The following is an 18,096-nucleotide window of genomic DNA, read 5'->3' as shown; positions in this document are numbered from 1 at the left end:
AGTAAAAACTCTGATTATTTTCACTCCTTGTAATGTACTTAAACTTAGAATACCCAGAATACCATGCTCGAAAATTAGAAGAAATTTCAAAATACCACATTCTATGCCATTATACCTACTTTGATGGAAGAAATAAAATCCCACTTTAGTTTAAGGTTTAGATTCTGTGGATGTTATACTATCTTTTATTACGATGTCACCTTAAAACATTCCAAGCAGTTCTGTGGTTTCCACAGCTCATTTCATGTTCATGGATCATCACGCAGAAATATCTAGAATCATTTCCCTGATTTCAAACCATGGCTGACACTAGCTATTTTACCAGGCACATTAACCTCTCTGGGTCAGCATTCTCTGTGTTTCTGTCTGTAATGATTTATATTTTGGGTACAGTGCAGTAGTCTAGTGGGTAATCATTGCATTGCAACTTCCAGAATCCCATGTAGATGCTGGTTGATATCCCAGCTGCTCCCTTTCCTTCCAGCTCTCTGCTTGTGGCTTGGGAAAGCAGTAGAGGATGGCTCAAAGCCTTAGGACCCTGTACCTAAGTGGAAGACCCAGAGGAAACTCCTGGCTTCTAGTTCCTGTCTTTGGATTGGCGCAGCTCTGGCCATTATGGTCACTTGGGAAATGAAACAGCAGACCAAAAAAGAAAAGAAAATGTACCCTCAGGTTCGACGCCATGGCCTAGCACATCAAGCGTCTACCTACAGTGCCAGAATCCTATTTAGGCATCAGTTTGAGTCCCAATGACTTCACTTCTAATCCAACTCCCTGTGAATATACCAGGGAAAGCAACAGAGGACAGCTCAATTGTTTGGACCCTACACCCACATGGGAGACCCAAAGAAGTTTTGGCCTGGCCCATTCCAGGCTACTGGGAACCTCCAGGAAGGAACCAACAGATGCAAGAGCCCTCTGTCTCTCATTCTCTCCATCTGTAACTCTTTTTTTTTTTTTTTTTAAAAAAAGATTTATTTATTTGATTACAAAGTCAGATATACAGAGAGGAGAGACAGAGAGGAAGATCTTCCGTCCGATGATTCACTCCCCAAGTGAGCCGCAACGGGCCGATGCGCGCCGATCCGAAGCCGGGAACCTGGAACCTCTTCCGGGTCTCCCACGCGGGTGCAGTGTCCCAATGCATTGGGCCGTCCTCAACTGCTTTCCCAGGCCATAAGCAGGGCTCTGGATGGGAAGTGGAGCTTCCGGGATTAGAACCGGGGCCCATATGGGATCCCGGGGCATTCAAGGCGAGCACTTTAGCCGTTAGGCCATGCCGCCGGGCCCATCTGTAACTCTTTCAAATGCATACATACATACTAGGTTTTAAGGTACATCTCCTCCATGTGGGCTAAACTTGGAAACTCAGTGCTTCTAACTAGACTGTAGTGGAAGTGAGATGAGGCCTGTGACACAGACCAGGTCCTGGAAAGCAGTGCAGCTTAATGCTCGCACTCTCCGGGCAGCAATGTGGAGGGAGAGCCTCATCTATGAGGGAGGGATAATGCTTTTGAGTACTGAGGTTTCCTGCCAACAGCAGAGTGAAGCACCTGGGCAGCATCTCCTCCAGCCCCAGGAGCACACCAGGAGACTGACAGCCACCTAGTACCCCAACTACATCCAAGAAGAGACCCCAAATCTGAACTACTCAGCCACGAAGCTCTGACACCACGACAGAAACCGTGGGAAAATAAAGGTATGCTAAGTTTAGCGTCTATGTTGTACAATGCTTTGTTATGTAGTGGGGAAGATAGCTACTATACTTCTGAATTCTATGAGTCACTAAGAAGCTGTTTATTGCACACCTTGGGGCATGTGCTGAGTCTAGTGGTCAAAACTCTGGTTGGAATGTCACACCTTCATCCAGATTCACTCCCCAAGTGGCTGCAACAGATAGAGCTGAGCCAACCCGAAGCCAGGAGCCAGGAGCTTCTTCTGGATCTCCCACTTGGGTGCAGGGTCCCGAGGCTTTGGGCCATCCTTGACTGCTTTCCCAGGCCACAAGTAGGGAGCTGGAAGGGAAGCAGGGCACTGGGACACAAATTGGTGCCCATATGGGATCCTGGTGTGTGCAAAGTGAGGACTGAAGCCACTAGGATACTGCACTGGGTCCCTCAAAGTTTTGAGTTTACAAAACAGGGCCTGGTGCAGTAACCTAGTGGCTAAAGTCTTCACCTTGCATGTGCCAGGATTCCATACGTGTGTCAGTTCTAATCCTGGCAGCCCTGCTTCTCTTCCAGCTCCCTGCTTGTGGCCTGGGAAAGCAGTGGAGGACGGCCCAAAGCCTTGAGACTCTGCACCTGTGTGGGAGACCTGGAACAGTCCCCTGGATCCTGGCTTCGGATTGATTCAGCTCCAGCTGTTGTGGCCTCTTGGAGAGTAAATCATTGGATGAAAGATCTTCTCTCTCTTCTTCCTTTTATTTATCTGACTTTGCAATAAAGGTAAATAAATCTTTTTTAAAAGACTGACTTGTTTATTTAATATTTGGGAGGCAAAGTTAGACAGAGACAGAGGTCTCCATTGTCTTTCACTCCCCAAGTGTCCTCAAGGGCCTGGATTAGATCAGACTGAAGCCAGGAGCCAGCAGCTTTTTCTAGGTCTCCCAAGGGGCTGCAAGGTCCCAAGCAAGGAGCTGGATCAGAAGTGCAGCAGTGTCCTGGTGCCCACGTGGAGTGTGAGTGCCACAAGCAGCACCAGGTTCCCTCTCTCTGTCCTGAGGCTCCACCTGTGATCCAGCTCCCTGCAGATGTGCTCTGGCGAGCTGTGGATGAGGCCCAGGCACGTGGGAGAACTGTATGGAGTTCTCAGCTGGCCCAGCCGGCCCAGCCGTGGTTGTTGTAGGCATTTGGCAGCGGGTCATGGATGGAAGACCCCGTCTCCTCCTCCCCATCACTCTGCTTTCCCAGTGAAGTAAAATAGGAAGTGGCAGCAGCTACTACATTTCCACAGATCAAGATCTTCTTCTCTGTATATCTGACTTTGCAATAAAAAGAAATTAATCTTAAAAAAAAAAAAAAGCATACCTTTCATGGCTTCCGACTTTGCTTCTTCAATGGACTCGTAGATCTTGTTTTTATCTGCTAACCGTGCTTTAGTGGTCTTGTGTTCAGCTTCTTCTTGTTCTAAGCTCTGCTGAATCACTTTTAGTTGGTATGTCATGTCTATTTCCATGTTGCTCTTTTCCTATTCAAGATTTAAATAGCCAGTTATCAATAAAAAGGCTGGCTCACAACTTCAAAAAAATTTTTAGCAGATTTAGTATCAGTGCCCAGTGTTTTCCCTCCTCTTGTCCTCCTCCATGTGATAGTAAACTTGGTCCTGTAATTCCTGCATCAATCTCCACACCTCTACTCTACCACTGTTCCATCTGCCAGGCTGTATTAGAATTACCTATGTGTTCGATCACTATTTTAAAAACCATCTATTAGATTATGGTATGATAAAAGGTCTGCATCCTGATACTTTTACTATGTACTAAAACTTAAATGAAGACATAAGTGAAAGAAAATAAAATAACTGAACAGAACCTAGATAGTATCCCTAGCTTACAGTACTTTTAAAGATAACTTCTAAATGCCTAGAAACAAAATGACTTCCTATTACAGAATTTTAAAGATATGCTAAGTCAAAACATGAGTTGGACTTGCATTCCTAGATGTCTCCTCATAACCCACAACCCAGCCAAGCTCCTTCCTTCAGGAGAGGCAGCAAACTGCAGGCCACACGTATCGTGCTCTGGTAACCCTTCCCTAGACAACTAGTCAACATTCAAGAGTCCAGGAATATGAGAAAATATTCCAGTTAATGACTTCTTTCATTTCAAAGTAACTTTGCTCATCTGAAGCTCTATGGTTATTTTCTTACACATAAAAGTGGACTTTACCTTTTCCAGATCCGTGAGTCTCTCCTGAAGCTGCCTCTTCTCCACTTCTACTTTTGCTAGTAAGAGTTTGCCATTCTTTAAATCTTCTTCGAGGCCAGATATTCTACCTAAAAATGGTAACATTTTCAAGACAGTAAGTTCACACAGCATATAAATTCAATTAAAATATTTGGTAGCTACCTCATATTTTCGAGCTGTTATTTCTGAGCAGGAGTTGCGACAGCACTTTCTAGTTAATTTAGCTGGAACCTAATTCCCTACACTGAGTTGGACACTCACACTGTTTTAAAAGTTAAACCTCCCCTCGTAAAGTTTTTATCACTATATTTGCAATATCATCATGAAACTCAGTAGTAGTAGCGTACTTAGAAATTTACTATATCAGTCATCACGCATGTTCTCTAATACCTTGCAAATCATTAATTATCTCTGATCCGTGAGTTCGGTCCCTCCTTTCAGACTCCAGGGCTGACTGAAGATTCAGAAATTCCTTTTCGAGTTTTAACTTGGCAGTCTCCAGCAGGCAGTTTTTATCTTGCAGGTCTCTGTTGTTAGATTCCAGCTGCTGAATCTGTTTTGAGCTTTCTGCCTGTGTTTTTCTTAATCGGGCTGCAGTATCAGATTCTGTTCTCAGCAAAGCATTAGTTTCGTCCAGCTATCATTCCAATCAAAATCAAACAATAAGCACAAGTACATATGAAAGTTTGTTACTTTATTAACCCAATATGAACTACTTAAACTAAACAAGAATCTAAAATAATCTGCGGTCATTCATAAAATTCAATATACTTATTGCAAACTGAGACCCACTTACTTGTTTCTGGAGTTGACTCACTCTCTCATTGGATATTTGAGAGTTCTGATTTCTTTTCTTCAAATCTTCAAGTTGATCTTTTAAGCTGTTAACTAAGATTTAAAAAAAGTTCAGTCACAAGTTTCAACACAACACATACATATATGTGTACCTTCATTTTTTTCTTGATAAGCATTTACTGTTCTACATCACAAACCATCATTTTCCAGATTCCGCTTCTTGTCTGCCTCGTGGTCGGCTTTCCGCTGGTACTCCGCGTTCTTGTGCTGGAGCAGCGCCTTTTCTCTTTCTAACTGTCTTAATGCAGATTCCACATTTTTCCTTAAGGTAATCTGAAATAACACTTAAAGTTACTATTTAAGGATGTAGGTATAAAAATTCGAACAAAAAATACTTTAGTTATCTCAAACAAATGAGACCTCAAAAAAATGCCACTACTTCTTTAAAAATGGAAAAGTATTTTTATGTTTATCAAATAGCACACTACTGTTACACAGCCAAAACCATGAGCGCCTTATTCACTACTGAAAGATTACCTTTCTGTAATTTCCCATCTCTGTTGAACCATCAGTACTCAATAACAATTACTAATCAAAATGCTACAAATGGCAATTTAAAAAGCCAGTCACTTTCTGCTTTTAAACCACGCCATTAACCACAATACAAATGCAAACATTTATTTGGAATATCTACACATACTAAACCTACTCAGCTTGCAAAATCATAAGCGAATGAAGCCAAGGTATCGGAAGCTAATCTGTAACGTTACTCTTACCCACAACACCACAAGGTGGGTTTTACTATATATATATCGAGATATCCATGACCAAGGTATTATTAACAGAACCATGCAGGTCAACCACACAGCAAAAATCTTTACTAGCCAAAGTGCTAATGAACGGACAGGACAACCGCACCTCTTCTTCTAGCTCCTTTGCTGTTTTCTCTAGGCGAGTATTAACAGATCTAAAGAATTTCAAAAAGAAATAGTAAATAATTCTTTTTAATAATTGATTTTTAATAAAAGCATAATTACTTCATAGTTTTTCCATTTTAATAAAATGTTTGAGCTTTAATTTAATACGTAGTATTTATCTAGAAGACATACTTGCATTTCTGCTCCAGCTCCTCTTTGGCTTGTATCTCATTGTTAAGGTGTTCTTCTAATGCATATAATTTTTTCTGAATCTATCAAAACCCAAAAAACTGTAATTAAAAATTCTGACCATGTTTAAAGATGGGAGGCTAAAAGAAAACAAGGGCAACTTTATTTTGTTTTTCCACTTAATACATATACAATCTCCTTAATTCCACCCTCTCTGGATTTCTCCCTTAGGGCACACGTTATGTATGGTAAACACAAATGAGAAGCTGAAATTATGGCAGGATTCTTACGTCAAGTTCATCATAAATAAAAGATATCATTTCTGATACCCCAGTTCTCTTCTACAGAATATTTATCGGAAAATATGGTTGCTGTTTGCCCTTATGAGATGCAGATAAAAGGCTTACATATAAGACAAACATTGAACTGAAAAAACTACTGTTCTGAGAAAGCACATAAACTCTTGTATTTCGTATCTTCCTACACAGTGGTGCACAAAGTACTGTGAGGAAAACTGTATCAAAGACTCTTTAGAAGAAATGACAGATAATTAACTACAAGCCATCCCGGCAGCAGCTTTTCCTAGCCACGTCAGCAAAAAACTAAAATTACAGAAACTATTAAATAATTCATTTCTGCAACATGATTTCCTTTTAGAAGGATTTACTTTTCTGAGTTTCTATGCTGCTTGAAACGCTTTACCGTGGCAGGCACTTAACATCTCAATCTAACAAAAGCACCCAAAGGTGGTGATTTTTATCTACCAGACAAAACAGTACAAAGGAAATGAATAATCAGGTTGAGCAGAGCCAGTAAGTGGCAATGTCAATTAGCATCCAGGAATCTAGGAATTAGGTTCTTTTTGTTTCTTAAATAATTCAGGGATCATTAGAAAATCTACTTTCCCATAATAAGAATACCCAGACTAATAGTCTAGTCACGTTGAACTGCTTTGGGTGCCACTACATGGTCAACGAGGAGTACAGCCACTATTAAGATCTATCAGAAGTCTCTGCTGCCAGTCACAGACCCCGGACAAATGCACAAAGGAAATCATACACTATGCATTTTAGACAACAGAATCAAAGGAGCAAGAAAAGGGATACTCAGGAGGAAAACGCTCGGGACCAGCTCTCCTGGGTACATGTGGTACTCCCAACACCGTGTGGCCTCTGCCTACAACACCGCTAGATTGGTGAGTTTTCTTCAGTTTTTCAACATTTTTGATAGCATCAACATACCTCTTGATTTTCCTAGTTCAAACAAACAAACAAAAAACCCACAAAAAACATTAAAATGCTTATATTTTGTTTTGTAAATTAACTAAAACACAAATCCTAACAAAATCATCCAGACACGCTGTCCTTAAGTTTAAGGAAATAATGTTCAGCATTGTCATTTAATTTCAATTTCCCAAATTTGGTGAGGTTGCCTCCATACATGGACAATTTAGCTTGGCATATGATTACAAATTAGAAAGATCACAGAACACTCAGATCAACAAAGTATTATCTATAGAAACTTAGATGGACTTAGAACATGATTCTGTTCTCTTTTTCTATGTCTTACAGCACTGATAAGATTTCCTAACTAGTATTGTAGTGATCATAAAATATTCTAGCATGTTTGCTACTAACTTAAGCTTAAAGACATGCATAATTCATTGTTATATAGTGTGTCTTGAATGAATTATTTCAACATTAGGCTACTTTAATCACACAAAGAATGTTATCTCATGATACAAAAAGCAGTATCAGATGAATTCTCAATAAAATGTATGTTATCACTAAAGCACATGTACATTTGACGACAGTAACTTGGTAAAAGCTTACACATACTTCATTTTTTCTTGATTGTACTGAATCATTTTCTCTACAAGGTGGGGAATCACTTAATAACCTAGAAGAAAGCAGAAGAAAAATAAATTATTTTGTACTTCATGTTAATCCATTCTCTGAATTGCTGTACTACATCATTAAACAACAGCCACATAGGATTTTTTTCTTTCCACATCTATGTATTATTTAATGAATCATAATTTTTTTCCCTCTAGACATTTACACCATTTTCCACATCTCAAAATGCTAAGCTCTTCTTGGCTCTCCTTTTATCAGATGATCCAGTCTTTAATCTTGTTGGAACTAGAGTCCCCAAATAAAACTACACTTTCTCTTCATTTCATTTGCGTTTCTACAAAAATTTTAGTCTTATTCTACCCCATCTTCTAGAAACACACATTTCGGGGCCCGGTGGCGTGGCCTAGCGGCTAAAGTCCTCGCCTTGAAAGCCCTGGGATCCCATATGGGCGCCGGTTCTAATCCCGGAAGCTCCACTTCCCATCCAGCTCCCTGCTTATGGCCTGGGAAAGCAGTTGAGGACAGCCCAAAGCTTTGGGACCCTGCACCTGGTGGGAGACCCGGAAGAGGTTCCTGGTCCCGGCATCGGATCGGCGCGTACCGGCCCGTTGTGGCTCACTTGGGGAGTGAAACATCGGATGGAAGATCTTCCTCTCTGTCTCTCCTCCTCTCTGTATATCCGGCTTTCCAATAATAATAAAATCTTTAAAAAAAAAAAAAAGAAATACACATTTCTACATATTTTCAAAGACAATACCTCTTGACCCCTGGGTCTTGACCCCTAGGGTAGGTATCAATTATCTGTAGTTCACTTCCGCCTCAAATGGGTCTTCTCCATTGCCTGCAGACATGCACGTTTGAGCTTTTCTTGGCAATGACACACTCAGTTTGGTCAGCAGTAATTTTATAGAGTGAGGGAGAAACACACACACACACACACTCTCTCTCTCTCTCTCTCTCTCTCTCTCTCCATATCCAATGGTACACTCTCCAAATGGCTACAACAGCCATAGCCAAGTGGATCTGAAGCTGGGAGTCAGGATCCTTTTCCTGGCCACTTACGTGGGTACAAGGGCCAAGGTCTTGAGTCATCCTCCACTGTTTCCCTAAGCCCTCCTCAGGGAGCTGGGTCAGAAGAAGCAGAGCAGCTGCAACCTCAACTGGCACGCATAGAGATCCCAGAGCCACATGTGCAGGATTAACCTCCTAGGCCATCACGCTGGTCCCAGCAGTGGATAGTTTTTACAACATTATTACTTACTAGAGTGACCACCTCATCCTTGTCTGCATGGGACTAGTTTCAGCATGAAAACTCACTTCAGCTAACCAGTATTTATTGAAAGGCCTTGTGCCACGCTCTGTGCTGGGTAAAGAGATTATAGGCAAGAAAATCAGTCTCTTCAGTCTTCCAAAGTCATAATACAGTAAAATGCCCTACATTTGAACTCTTCTGGACTATATTTCTCTGCTCCAAGTGTGTGCTTACAGCCCTCCTTCCGAAACCCCAGACCCCTAACCTTGGCCATTCAAAACCCCTTGTTAACCTAATACATGCGGTATGACATATTCGGACTTAGCTAAACAGGCTACCTCTTCCCCGAAGTCTACCCTGACTTCTCCTTATAGCCACTCCAGCTTCTGTCTCAGACTTCCTTGGTGTCTTTTTAAGGCCACTATGACACTCTACCTTACTGACAACATTCTATCTTCAGGAAGTGAAGCAGGTACTTGTTTTAATTCTGTCTCCCTAAAGGAATAGAGGATATTGCCTTTCAGCAAGTTAAGCTGCCTTCTTAGTGCCGGTGTCTTATATGAGTCTCAGTCTGGTTGCTGCACTTCTAATCCATTTTCAGCTAATGCACCTGGGAAAGAGTCAAAGCCAGCCCAAATGTTTGGCTCCTGGCACCTATGTGGGGAACCTGGTTCCTAGCTCCTGGCTTCAGCCTCACCAAGCCTCAGCGATTGTAGCCATTTAGGCAGTGAATCAGTCAATGGAAGATCTCTCTCATTTGTATTGTAATAAATAGTTTAAAAAAATATTGCCTTGCACTAACTCAGGAACTGAATATAATATTCAAAAACTAAATGGTAATGTAAAATTTAAAATAATTTGTCCAACAATCCTTTTGGAAAAACCTCAAAATTTAAAACACATAACACTATCTTACATATAGCAATCTCATAAAAAGTATTATCATCTTATAGCTAGATTCTAAAAGGAATAACATTTCAAATATAAATCACGTACAAGTTTTCTCTATAGTAGGTAAATCCTATAAAAGGCAGCTGATTTCCCACAAAAGCTTTAGGAATTGGGAAGGTTTCCACATCACCCTTGTCATCTTCGATGTCATCAAAATTGCTGCTATCTATGTCACTGCTGAGTTCAGGGACCACAGGAGCTGCAGCTAATTGAAAGACAAGAAAAAAATCATTTCACTTAACCAATACATAAGCCACCCCATTTATTATATCAATATGCGTTATTATTAAATGCTGAATTATATATAGGGTTAATTATGAAAAATCTCAACAGCACAGCTTTCATTTCATCATTTCATGGAATTGAAATGTTGCCATTCATTACTATATGAGATCAGTTTTAAGTATAAAATACACAATTTAAAAAGAAAAGGTGCAAGATATTGTTCAGGTGTTAAAAATTACAAGCAGAAATAAGTTGCACAAACATTCTTTAGAGTGCTCAATCTTCTACATTTTTAAAGCAGAAATATTTCTTACCTTTAAAATGAATCAATACCATATATACATGAAATAGAACTGAATTATTACACTATGTTTTACCAGGGCATGGTCTCCAAACATAATTGCTGATTTATCCATTCAAATAATTCCAATGAATGGATTATTTCCCCAAATCTGAAAACTCATCGATACTGACCAACTCAACCAGAAAAATTATTGAAATGAACATAACAAAGTTTTGGGAAATATTCTAATAATATGTATTAGTTTACTAAGTAGTGAGAAAATGTTAATTTAGTTATAAATGTTGCCACAGAACAAATGTGAAATGAAATCTCTCAATTTAAAAATGAGTTAGTATTAAGGGTCTCAAACATGATTGTTACTTCAAAGGAGGGATCTATTTATATGATTAAAAATGTGATGGAATGGAAATATTTATAGATTTATTGACTTACTCTCTCTTATGTTATCCCAATTCCATTGATCATTCTTAAAGAAAGGATGCTGTTTGATTTCTTCTACCCCATTTCGTCCAAGTCGTACCTCCCTAAATAATGCAGTTAAAGATTGCATTATAAAAAAATTTATGGAAAAAATATTATCTCAACAGTTTAGCCAGAATAAAGACAACACATGAGTTTGAGATATTCTTATTAAAAGCTTCAGCTTAAATGTTTTCCCAAACTAAGCAGTCCCAATGTTTTCTCATCTGATCCCTCTGAGGGATGCACCTGCAGCTACTGACTGTATCACATGCAGTCTGTCTGCACAGCTGTCTTCAAATGGAAGAAGACACGGTCTAACTTTTACACAGAAGATACATCCAGAAACTCTCTTCAGAAAGATTTATCTGGAAATTTCTTCTTAAAAAACAACTCACACATTGTATTTGGAGCTACCAATATTTACTGCAATGAATCATATCTCTACATTTATACTAAAATTATCATCTGAATATAAGGAAAATGTTACTAACATTTTCACTTTTTGACCCTGAGCTTTCAATGAAGATTTTATAGAAATGTTTTTTATTTGCCCTTGGAGCTATGTTTCAAATAAAGATGAAAATCTGCATACTTAAAAGAGAAATGTTAATAGTCAAACTGACAGTACTAAATTACCTTCAAAATAGCTGTGGTTTGCTTATTTCTTAGATTGTACCTTCCACCCCAGTAAGTTCCTAAAACAAATTGTTCAGAACTTGCACTCCTTTCATTAGCATACAGTATAACTTATTTTATAATTTACCATTCATCAAAACTTACAGTTTATCCCCAACAACCCCCGGCAGTCCTCAAATGAAACATAATACAGGCTACATCCGAGATTATCAGCATGTGATTCTTCATTAACTGTATAATTAACAGGTTTTTAAGTTCTGGTCTATATATAATTGATAAATACATGATTATCTCTCTAACAAAGAAAAAAGGTAAAATAACTGTTCTTGCTTCTGACAGAAAAACATCTTTATAACATTCAGTTTGATAAGAGGAGCAGTTATGATTAGTGCATACCCTAGAATTTTCCCTGTAAGATTCTACCCTGCACAAAGTATGTGTGGATGAATGCAGGAGTCACCAAACTGCCAGCAGCAGGCTAAGGGAGTAAGGTGCGCCGAGAAGCCGCAGTAATCAGAGCTAGCGATGTCCCTAACTCAAGCCCATCACTTCATGGATGAACAGAACTACTCCCTCCTCACTGCCCGCCCCCCCAGAAAGTAATCACCTCCCCAAGATCACAAAGCCAGGACCGCAGTGCAAGCATGCACCTGCAGCTCTCTTTATGTGCTGGCCCTGTGGCAGGATGGAGGTCACAGACAGAATCTTAAGATCAGTAAAAAGGATGGAAGACAAACTAAATAGCTTTCTAGCTTCCATTTCTGTAGGAGTTCCAGCTGGCTTGTTCATATTAAACGCATACAAAAGGGTCCAGCAGAAGACACTCCCAAGCCGGGACACAAGGAGCTTCTGCTATCACAAAGTTCTGATTATTCATCTACATAATGCTGTTTTGTCAAAAGTCCTACCATGAAGGGTAATATAAACTAAAGACCGTAGGCAGTAAAATGTGAATGCACAAAAGTTTAACATCGTTCAGATATACAATGTGCCATTTCTGTCTTCTTGAGGGTTAAGCTTAATTAGATCATAGTTGGCTTGTGCACACAAAATGAGACAGAAAATCCAACACCAGGTTTAGCAATAGGAAAAAGCAAAATCAGAAGCTACTTGGGATAATCAGAGGCTGATTTGTAAGTAAATCAGGAATGTTTTCACTACACATTTTAAGGTAAAGGGCTTCTCTGCAAAGAAATTCAGTGGACATTACCTATCTGTTAGAAAAGCATAGATGAGATTCTTTGCATGTTCAGAAATTTCTGCATCTTCAGGGAAACACAGTGAATTTTTATGATCCATAATTTTGCTGTAGGTTCCTACCAGTGAATCTGCGTAAAATGGAGTATCTCCTGAAATTCCAAGAAAAAAGACAATGAATGTAACAGATAAACTACTATTTAAATATTTTAAATTTTATTTTGGCACATGCATACAAGAATGAATGTTCCAAGAGTCAGGAGTCCCTCTCAAAACACAGACTTTCACAGTGTATCTAAGTTTTAACCAAACCAATGATTCTTCCATCCATGAAAGCAAAGTAAATGAATGCTAACTCACTCTAGAATTTCTTTGGTTTGGTTTTTTAAGAAGTAAGAAATAAGTTCACTGGTAAACTCAAGGAAGACTCCCCAGGGGATTCAGATCCGTCTAATCCCTCCAGACCCTGGGGAGGGCCTGCACTCGGGATCCCTCTTAAGGGCCGCATGGTCTAATACACAAGCCAGATGCAGCAATTGCAAACTGAAATGAAGACATAGTTCCCTAGTTACACACACTAGCCAAATTCCAAGTGCTTGAAGGTGGCAAGGGTATAAAGCAGCTCTACCACGACCAGCCAGGCGCTACTGCCTCAGGATTTAGATCAGCTCTATCATTTCACACAGGAGAAAGTCAGACCCAGAGAGACAGCTTCTTGACTTGCTGACAGTGACAAACAGAGCTGGCAAAGGGTCAAAACACTCTTACTGTGCTGTTCCCATTCACTGATGTTTGCCTTGGACACTGAAACATGTGTAAAGAAAAAGCTGAAAGGCCCATTTGGTCCAGTATTCATCTTTAGCCACAAAGGCACTACCAACGTTCCTATACTGAGAGTAATTTTAGGGCAAATAGGCTTTCCCAAAACAGCAATCCCAAACTTCTAAAAAGGTATTTAGAATGTTTCTGGGAGAGGGGAGGATAATTTTGAATTCAAAACTTCTCTAGTACACTATTTTTAGCTGCAGCAAAATCGTTTAAATGAAGTCCAGTACTAACTAACCACTACAAGCATCATAGTATGCTCAGATTACTACAGAGCACTGCCATGCAAAAATTTCATAGAAAAAAGAATCGGAGAGAGAAGGAGGGAGGAAACAAGGAAGAAAGGGATGGAGAGAGAAAAGGACAGAAAGCAGGAAGGAGGGAGGGGGAAATGCTATCCTCTTATTAGGATTGTATTTATAAAGTGCATTGAGTCTGTCCCCTGTGTATTACCATCAGATAAAAGTGAGGCTTGTTGAGAATGTTATAGTAATTAGTTTATTGCATTTGCTGTGACCCCAAGAAATCTAACTTATCAAGAAATTCCTTAAAATATATACATCTAGGGCCCGGCGGCGTGGCCTCACGGCTAAAAGTCCTCGCCTTGAAAGCTCCGGGATCCCATACGGGCGCCGGTTCTAATCCCGGCAGCTCCACTTCCCATCCAGATCCCTGCTTGTGGCCTGGGAAAGCAGTTGAGGACGGCCCAATGCATTGGGACACTGCACCCGCATGGGAGACCCGGGGGAGGTTCCGGGTTCCTGGCTTCGGATCGGCGCGCATCGGCCCGTTGTGGCTCACTTGGGGAGTGAATCATTGGACGGAAGATCTTCCTCTCTGTCTCTCCTCCTCTGTGTATATCTGGCTGTAATAAAATGAATAAATCTTTAAAAATATATATATATATACATCTAGTGGGAATTTGGGTGGGGAGGAAATCCCAGACCCTATGGAATTGTACCATAAAATTAAACAAAAAAATATAAATTCAGCCCTCAAAATTGAAAGCAGTAGTGGGAATTTAAATGGTCTCTTCACATGATTCCAATATCTTCCTCCAGAATATCTTACTCTCTAAATTGGAGATGAGACTAGGCAAGTTAAGAGAATATGTGAGCTCTTCAAAAAGTTCATGGAAAATGTGTATTACGAAAAAGCTATACATCAATTCTAAAATGTTTTGCACCAAAATAATCTTTTAATTCTGTATTCTGTGAACTTTTTCAAGTCTCCTCTCACAGTCTACTTTGAAGAGATTACAAGACAGACCAAGAGAAGAAATAACCTAGAACCACAGAGCGCCTAACAAAAACCCAAAACCCAGAGCCTCACATCACAATGTGAGACTACACAGCACAAGAGCCACATTGCCTGCCCTGCAGTCATCACAAGACAGCAGCTGAGGCCACAGAACCTTCTGGCATAATCACTTCTCTTAAAAATTAGAAAAAGAGATAGCCATGCAGCCAGAAATCCTCCCCTCTGCTGGTTCACTGCCCAGGTTCCTGCAGCAGGTAGGACTAGACAAGGTGGAAGCTACACGTGCGAGTGAGAAGCTAGAATCTGGAACAGGCTGGACTCAAAACCAGGCACTCTGACATCAGACGAGGACAACCCAAACCCAGTCTGCACCAAACACCTACCACAGCAATGATTATTTACCAAAAACTTCTCACATTTCAGTAATACACTATTATACAGACGTTGCACTACCAATTTCTTTCTAATTTTTTAGAATCTTCCAGAAAATAATCCAAATCTAGACATATATTTTTACCTGTAGAGTCATCCCATATAATGAATATTAACGTTACCACGCTGACCGTAGGAAGCAGAACTAGCCACATTTTCCCCTTCCCTACACCAGGTGTCTGGTCACTGAGTTCCTTGGCCCAAAGGTATTTTTATAAATTCAGTATTTAGAAACAGGACACTCTAGGAATAAAATCTATAATATAAAGAACAGTTCTGAAAGCAGTTTGTCTAAATTTTTATCTGGTAAAGTAAAACTACTAAATATACCTCTGAGTTTCTGAAATTGAAATATTATTCAATATATGTCCTGATAATCAAATGGTTAATAAGTATATTAATGATTCAGTTAACTAGAATTACAAGTCAGATATATATACAAGTAATAAGTAGAAGGCATGAAGTTTACTAAACCAATTAAGAAACATAATTCTATAAAGAGAAGGATACTTCGAGTGCTCCGTGATGACTGCAACAAATACGAACCTTGTCAGCCTGGAAACACCACAGCATCAGGGTCACTGGGAGGTCAGAGCAATGCCCGAGCAGAGGCCCACTAAGCCCTTCTTAGATTCTAACAGTTTTTTAATTCAAAAAGGCCTACTAGACAAATATCTCCTTGCAATACACATAATTCCTTTTACAATTTCCTAAGTCTATGCAACTGTTATGCCAGAATCAAGCCTGGTATTAATTTTCTGATTAACAGTATGTCATATCAGACACTACTAATTCAAGGTTACAAGAAATTCCAATTCTTCCCCAGGATGCAGGCAATCTTTCCATATTCTCAGACACAGTTTTAAGAAAAGGGTTTTGAAAAAAGAACAAGTTGAAACACTCACCCACTAGCATTTCAAAAAGAAAAACCCCTACAGACCACCAGTCACATTCCCGTCCATAGTAGCCATCACCTCCCTGGGACTGCAGGACTTCGGGTGATATGTAGTCGGGGGTCCCAACGGCAGTGTCACAGTGCACCATGCCTGTCTGGGAAAAGGGCAGAGACCAGCGTAAGGCACACACTCCAACTGCAACGAACCCATCCTTCAGACACACAGCGAGCAGATTTCACTTGCTGCAGTACAACTTCAGTGCTGCGGTAGCTTTTCAATCCCGGGAATAAGTAGATTATAAATTGTACAAAAATATCTGGACTGTGGAAGATCAGGGATACATTTTAATTCATCAACAAAAGAAAGGGAAGGAGAATGATTCCATGGAGACTATCTTCAACAACTTTGGTGTTTTCTTATTTCTTACACAATGAAGTAGTCAGAAGTACCATATATACTCTTGAAGTGCCTAAGCTTACAAAAGGCAGTCATTAGAGAAAGGAAGCTTTCATATTTCCAAAAGAACTAAAAGCAATAAAGACGAAAAAAGGGCTCCAGATTGGAAGTTGGATAATGAAATTGTTCATTAAAGAAAAACTGGGGAACGGCATAATAGCATAGTGGTTAAAGTCCTCGCCTTGAATGCGCCAGGATCCCATATTGTCGCTGGTTCTAATCCTGGTGGCCTGCTTCCCATCCAGCTCCCTGCTTGTGGCCTGGGAGAGCTGTTGAGGACGGCCCAAAGCTTTGGGACCCTGCATCCGTATGGGAGACCTGGCAGAGCTCCTGGCTCCTGACTTCGGATTGGCTCAGCGCCAGCTGTTGCACTCACTTGGGGAGTGAATCAGTGCATGGAAGATCTTTCTCTCTGTCTCTCCTCCTCTCCGTATATCCACCTTTCCAATAAAAATAAATAAATCTTTAAAAAAAAGTTGAGGAAATAAATTATTTAAATTAAGACATAAGGGCCCAGTGTGGTAGCCTAGTGGCTAAAGTCCTCGCCTTGCACGCCCCGGGATCCCATATGGGCGCAGCAGCCCCGCTTCCCATCCAGTTCCTTGCTTGCAGCCCAGAAATGCAGTGGAGGACGGCCCAAAGCTTTGGGACCCTGCAGCCACGTGGGAGACCTGGAAGAGGTTCCAGGCTCCTGGCTTCAGATAGGATTGGCACAGCTCTGGCCAATGAGGTCACTTGGGGAGTGAACCTGTGGATGTAAGATTTTCCTCTCTCTCTCTCCTCCTCCTCTCCATATATGTGATTTTCCAATGAAAAATTCCTTTTTTTTTAAATGAAGACTTAAAAAGCTTCAAAACTATAATCCCATGTTATATATTCAAAAATATCTCTTGATGGCCTCCATATATTTAGTAAAATAAGAAGCAAAAATCCTTATTCATGTTTAGTTTCACTGTAAAGTAAACAAGCCCTAACTGATGATTTTTTGGCAAGGATAAAAAACATTCTAGATCTACCAGTACATATGTGCATGCTGCAGAATGAAACCCCCACAGTAACACAGCACAGCAGACTATCCCATCGTCTCAGGGTCTGTGCGACTGGCAAGAGTACAACGCCTGCGTCACCTACATCAAAACGGTATCTTGATCACATTAGAAAGAGGGAGTTCAGGCCTGGTGCGTTAGCCTAGCGGCTGAGGTCCTCACCTTGCATGCACCAGGATCCCATACGGGCACCGGTTCTAATCCTAGAGGCCCCACTTTCCATCCAGCTCCCTGCTTGTGACCTGGGAAAGCAGTCGAGGACGGCCCAAAGCCTTGGGACCCTGCACTAACCTGGGAGACCTGGAAGAAGTGCCAGGCTCCTGGCTTCGGATTGGCACAGCAGCAGCTGTTGCAGTCTCTTAGGCAGTAAGACTAGCAGATGGAAGATCTTCCTCTTTGCCTCTCCTTCTCTATGGATATCTGACTTTCAATAAAAATAAATAAGTCTCGGGGAATTGGAGTGCCTTCAGAGGCCGAGAACTCTGAGGTC

At 40.6% G+C, this 18,096-nt stretch overlaps 1 protein-coding gene across 1 annotated transcript in view; it reads right to left on the bottom strand.

The window, feature by feature from the left end:
- The window catches only part of ROCK2 (Rho associated coiled-coil containing protein kinase 2), a 154,122-nt gene that overhangs the window by 28,327 nt on the left and 107,699 nt on the right, over positions 1-18,096 (bottom strand). The window contains exons 6-18 of the mRNA XM_012926232.2: positions 16,114-16,258; positions 12,705-12,843; positions 10,829-10,920; positions 9,913-10,072; positions 7,647-7,707; positions 7,050-7,061; positions 5,812-5,891; positions 5,621-5,669; positions 4,900-5,035; positions 4,704-4,795; positions 4,298-4,544; positions 3,890-3,996; positions 3,030-3,189 (exon numbers count right to left, since the gene is read on the bottom strand). Of these exons, the coding sequence (XP_012781686.2) occupies positions 3,030-3,189; positions 3,890-3,996; positions 4,298-4,544; positions 4,704-4,795; positions 4,900-5,035; positions 5,621-5,669; positions 5,812-5,891; positions 7,050-7,061; positions 7,647-7,707; positions 9,913-10,072; positions 10,829-10,920; positions 12,705-12,843; positions 16,114-16,258 (1,480 nt within the window). The remainder of the gene's footprint in view (positions 1-3,029; positions 3,190-3,889; positions 3,997-4,297; positions 4,545-4,703; positions 4,796-4,899; positions 5,036-5,620; positions 5,670-5,811; positions 5,892-7,049; positions 7,062-7,646; positions 7,708-9,912; positions 10,073-10,828; positions 10,921-12,704; positions 12,844-16,113; positions 16,259-18,096) is intronic.

Source organism: Ochotona princeps, chromosome 8, assembly GCF_030435755.1.
Source record: "Ochotona princeps isolate mOchPri1 chromosome 8, mOchPri1.hap1, whole genome shotgun sequence".
Lineage (NCBI taxonomy): Eukaryota > Metazoa > Chordata > Mammalia > Lagomorpha > Ochotonidae > Ochotona > Ochotona princeps.
Note: the sequence above shows the minus strand (reverse complement) of the source record. Positions and strands in the feature narration are given on the sequence as shown.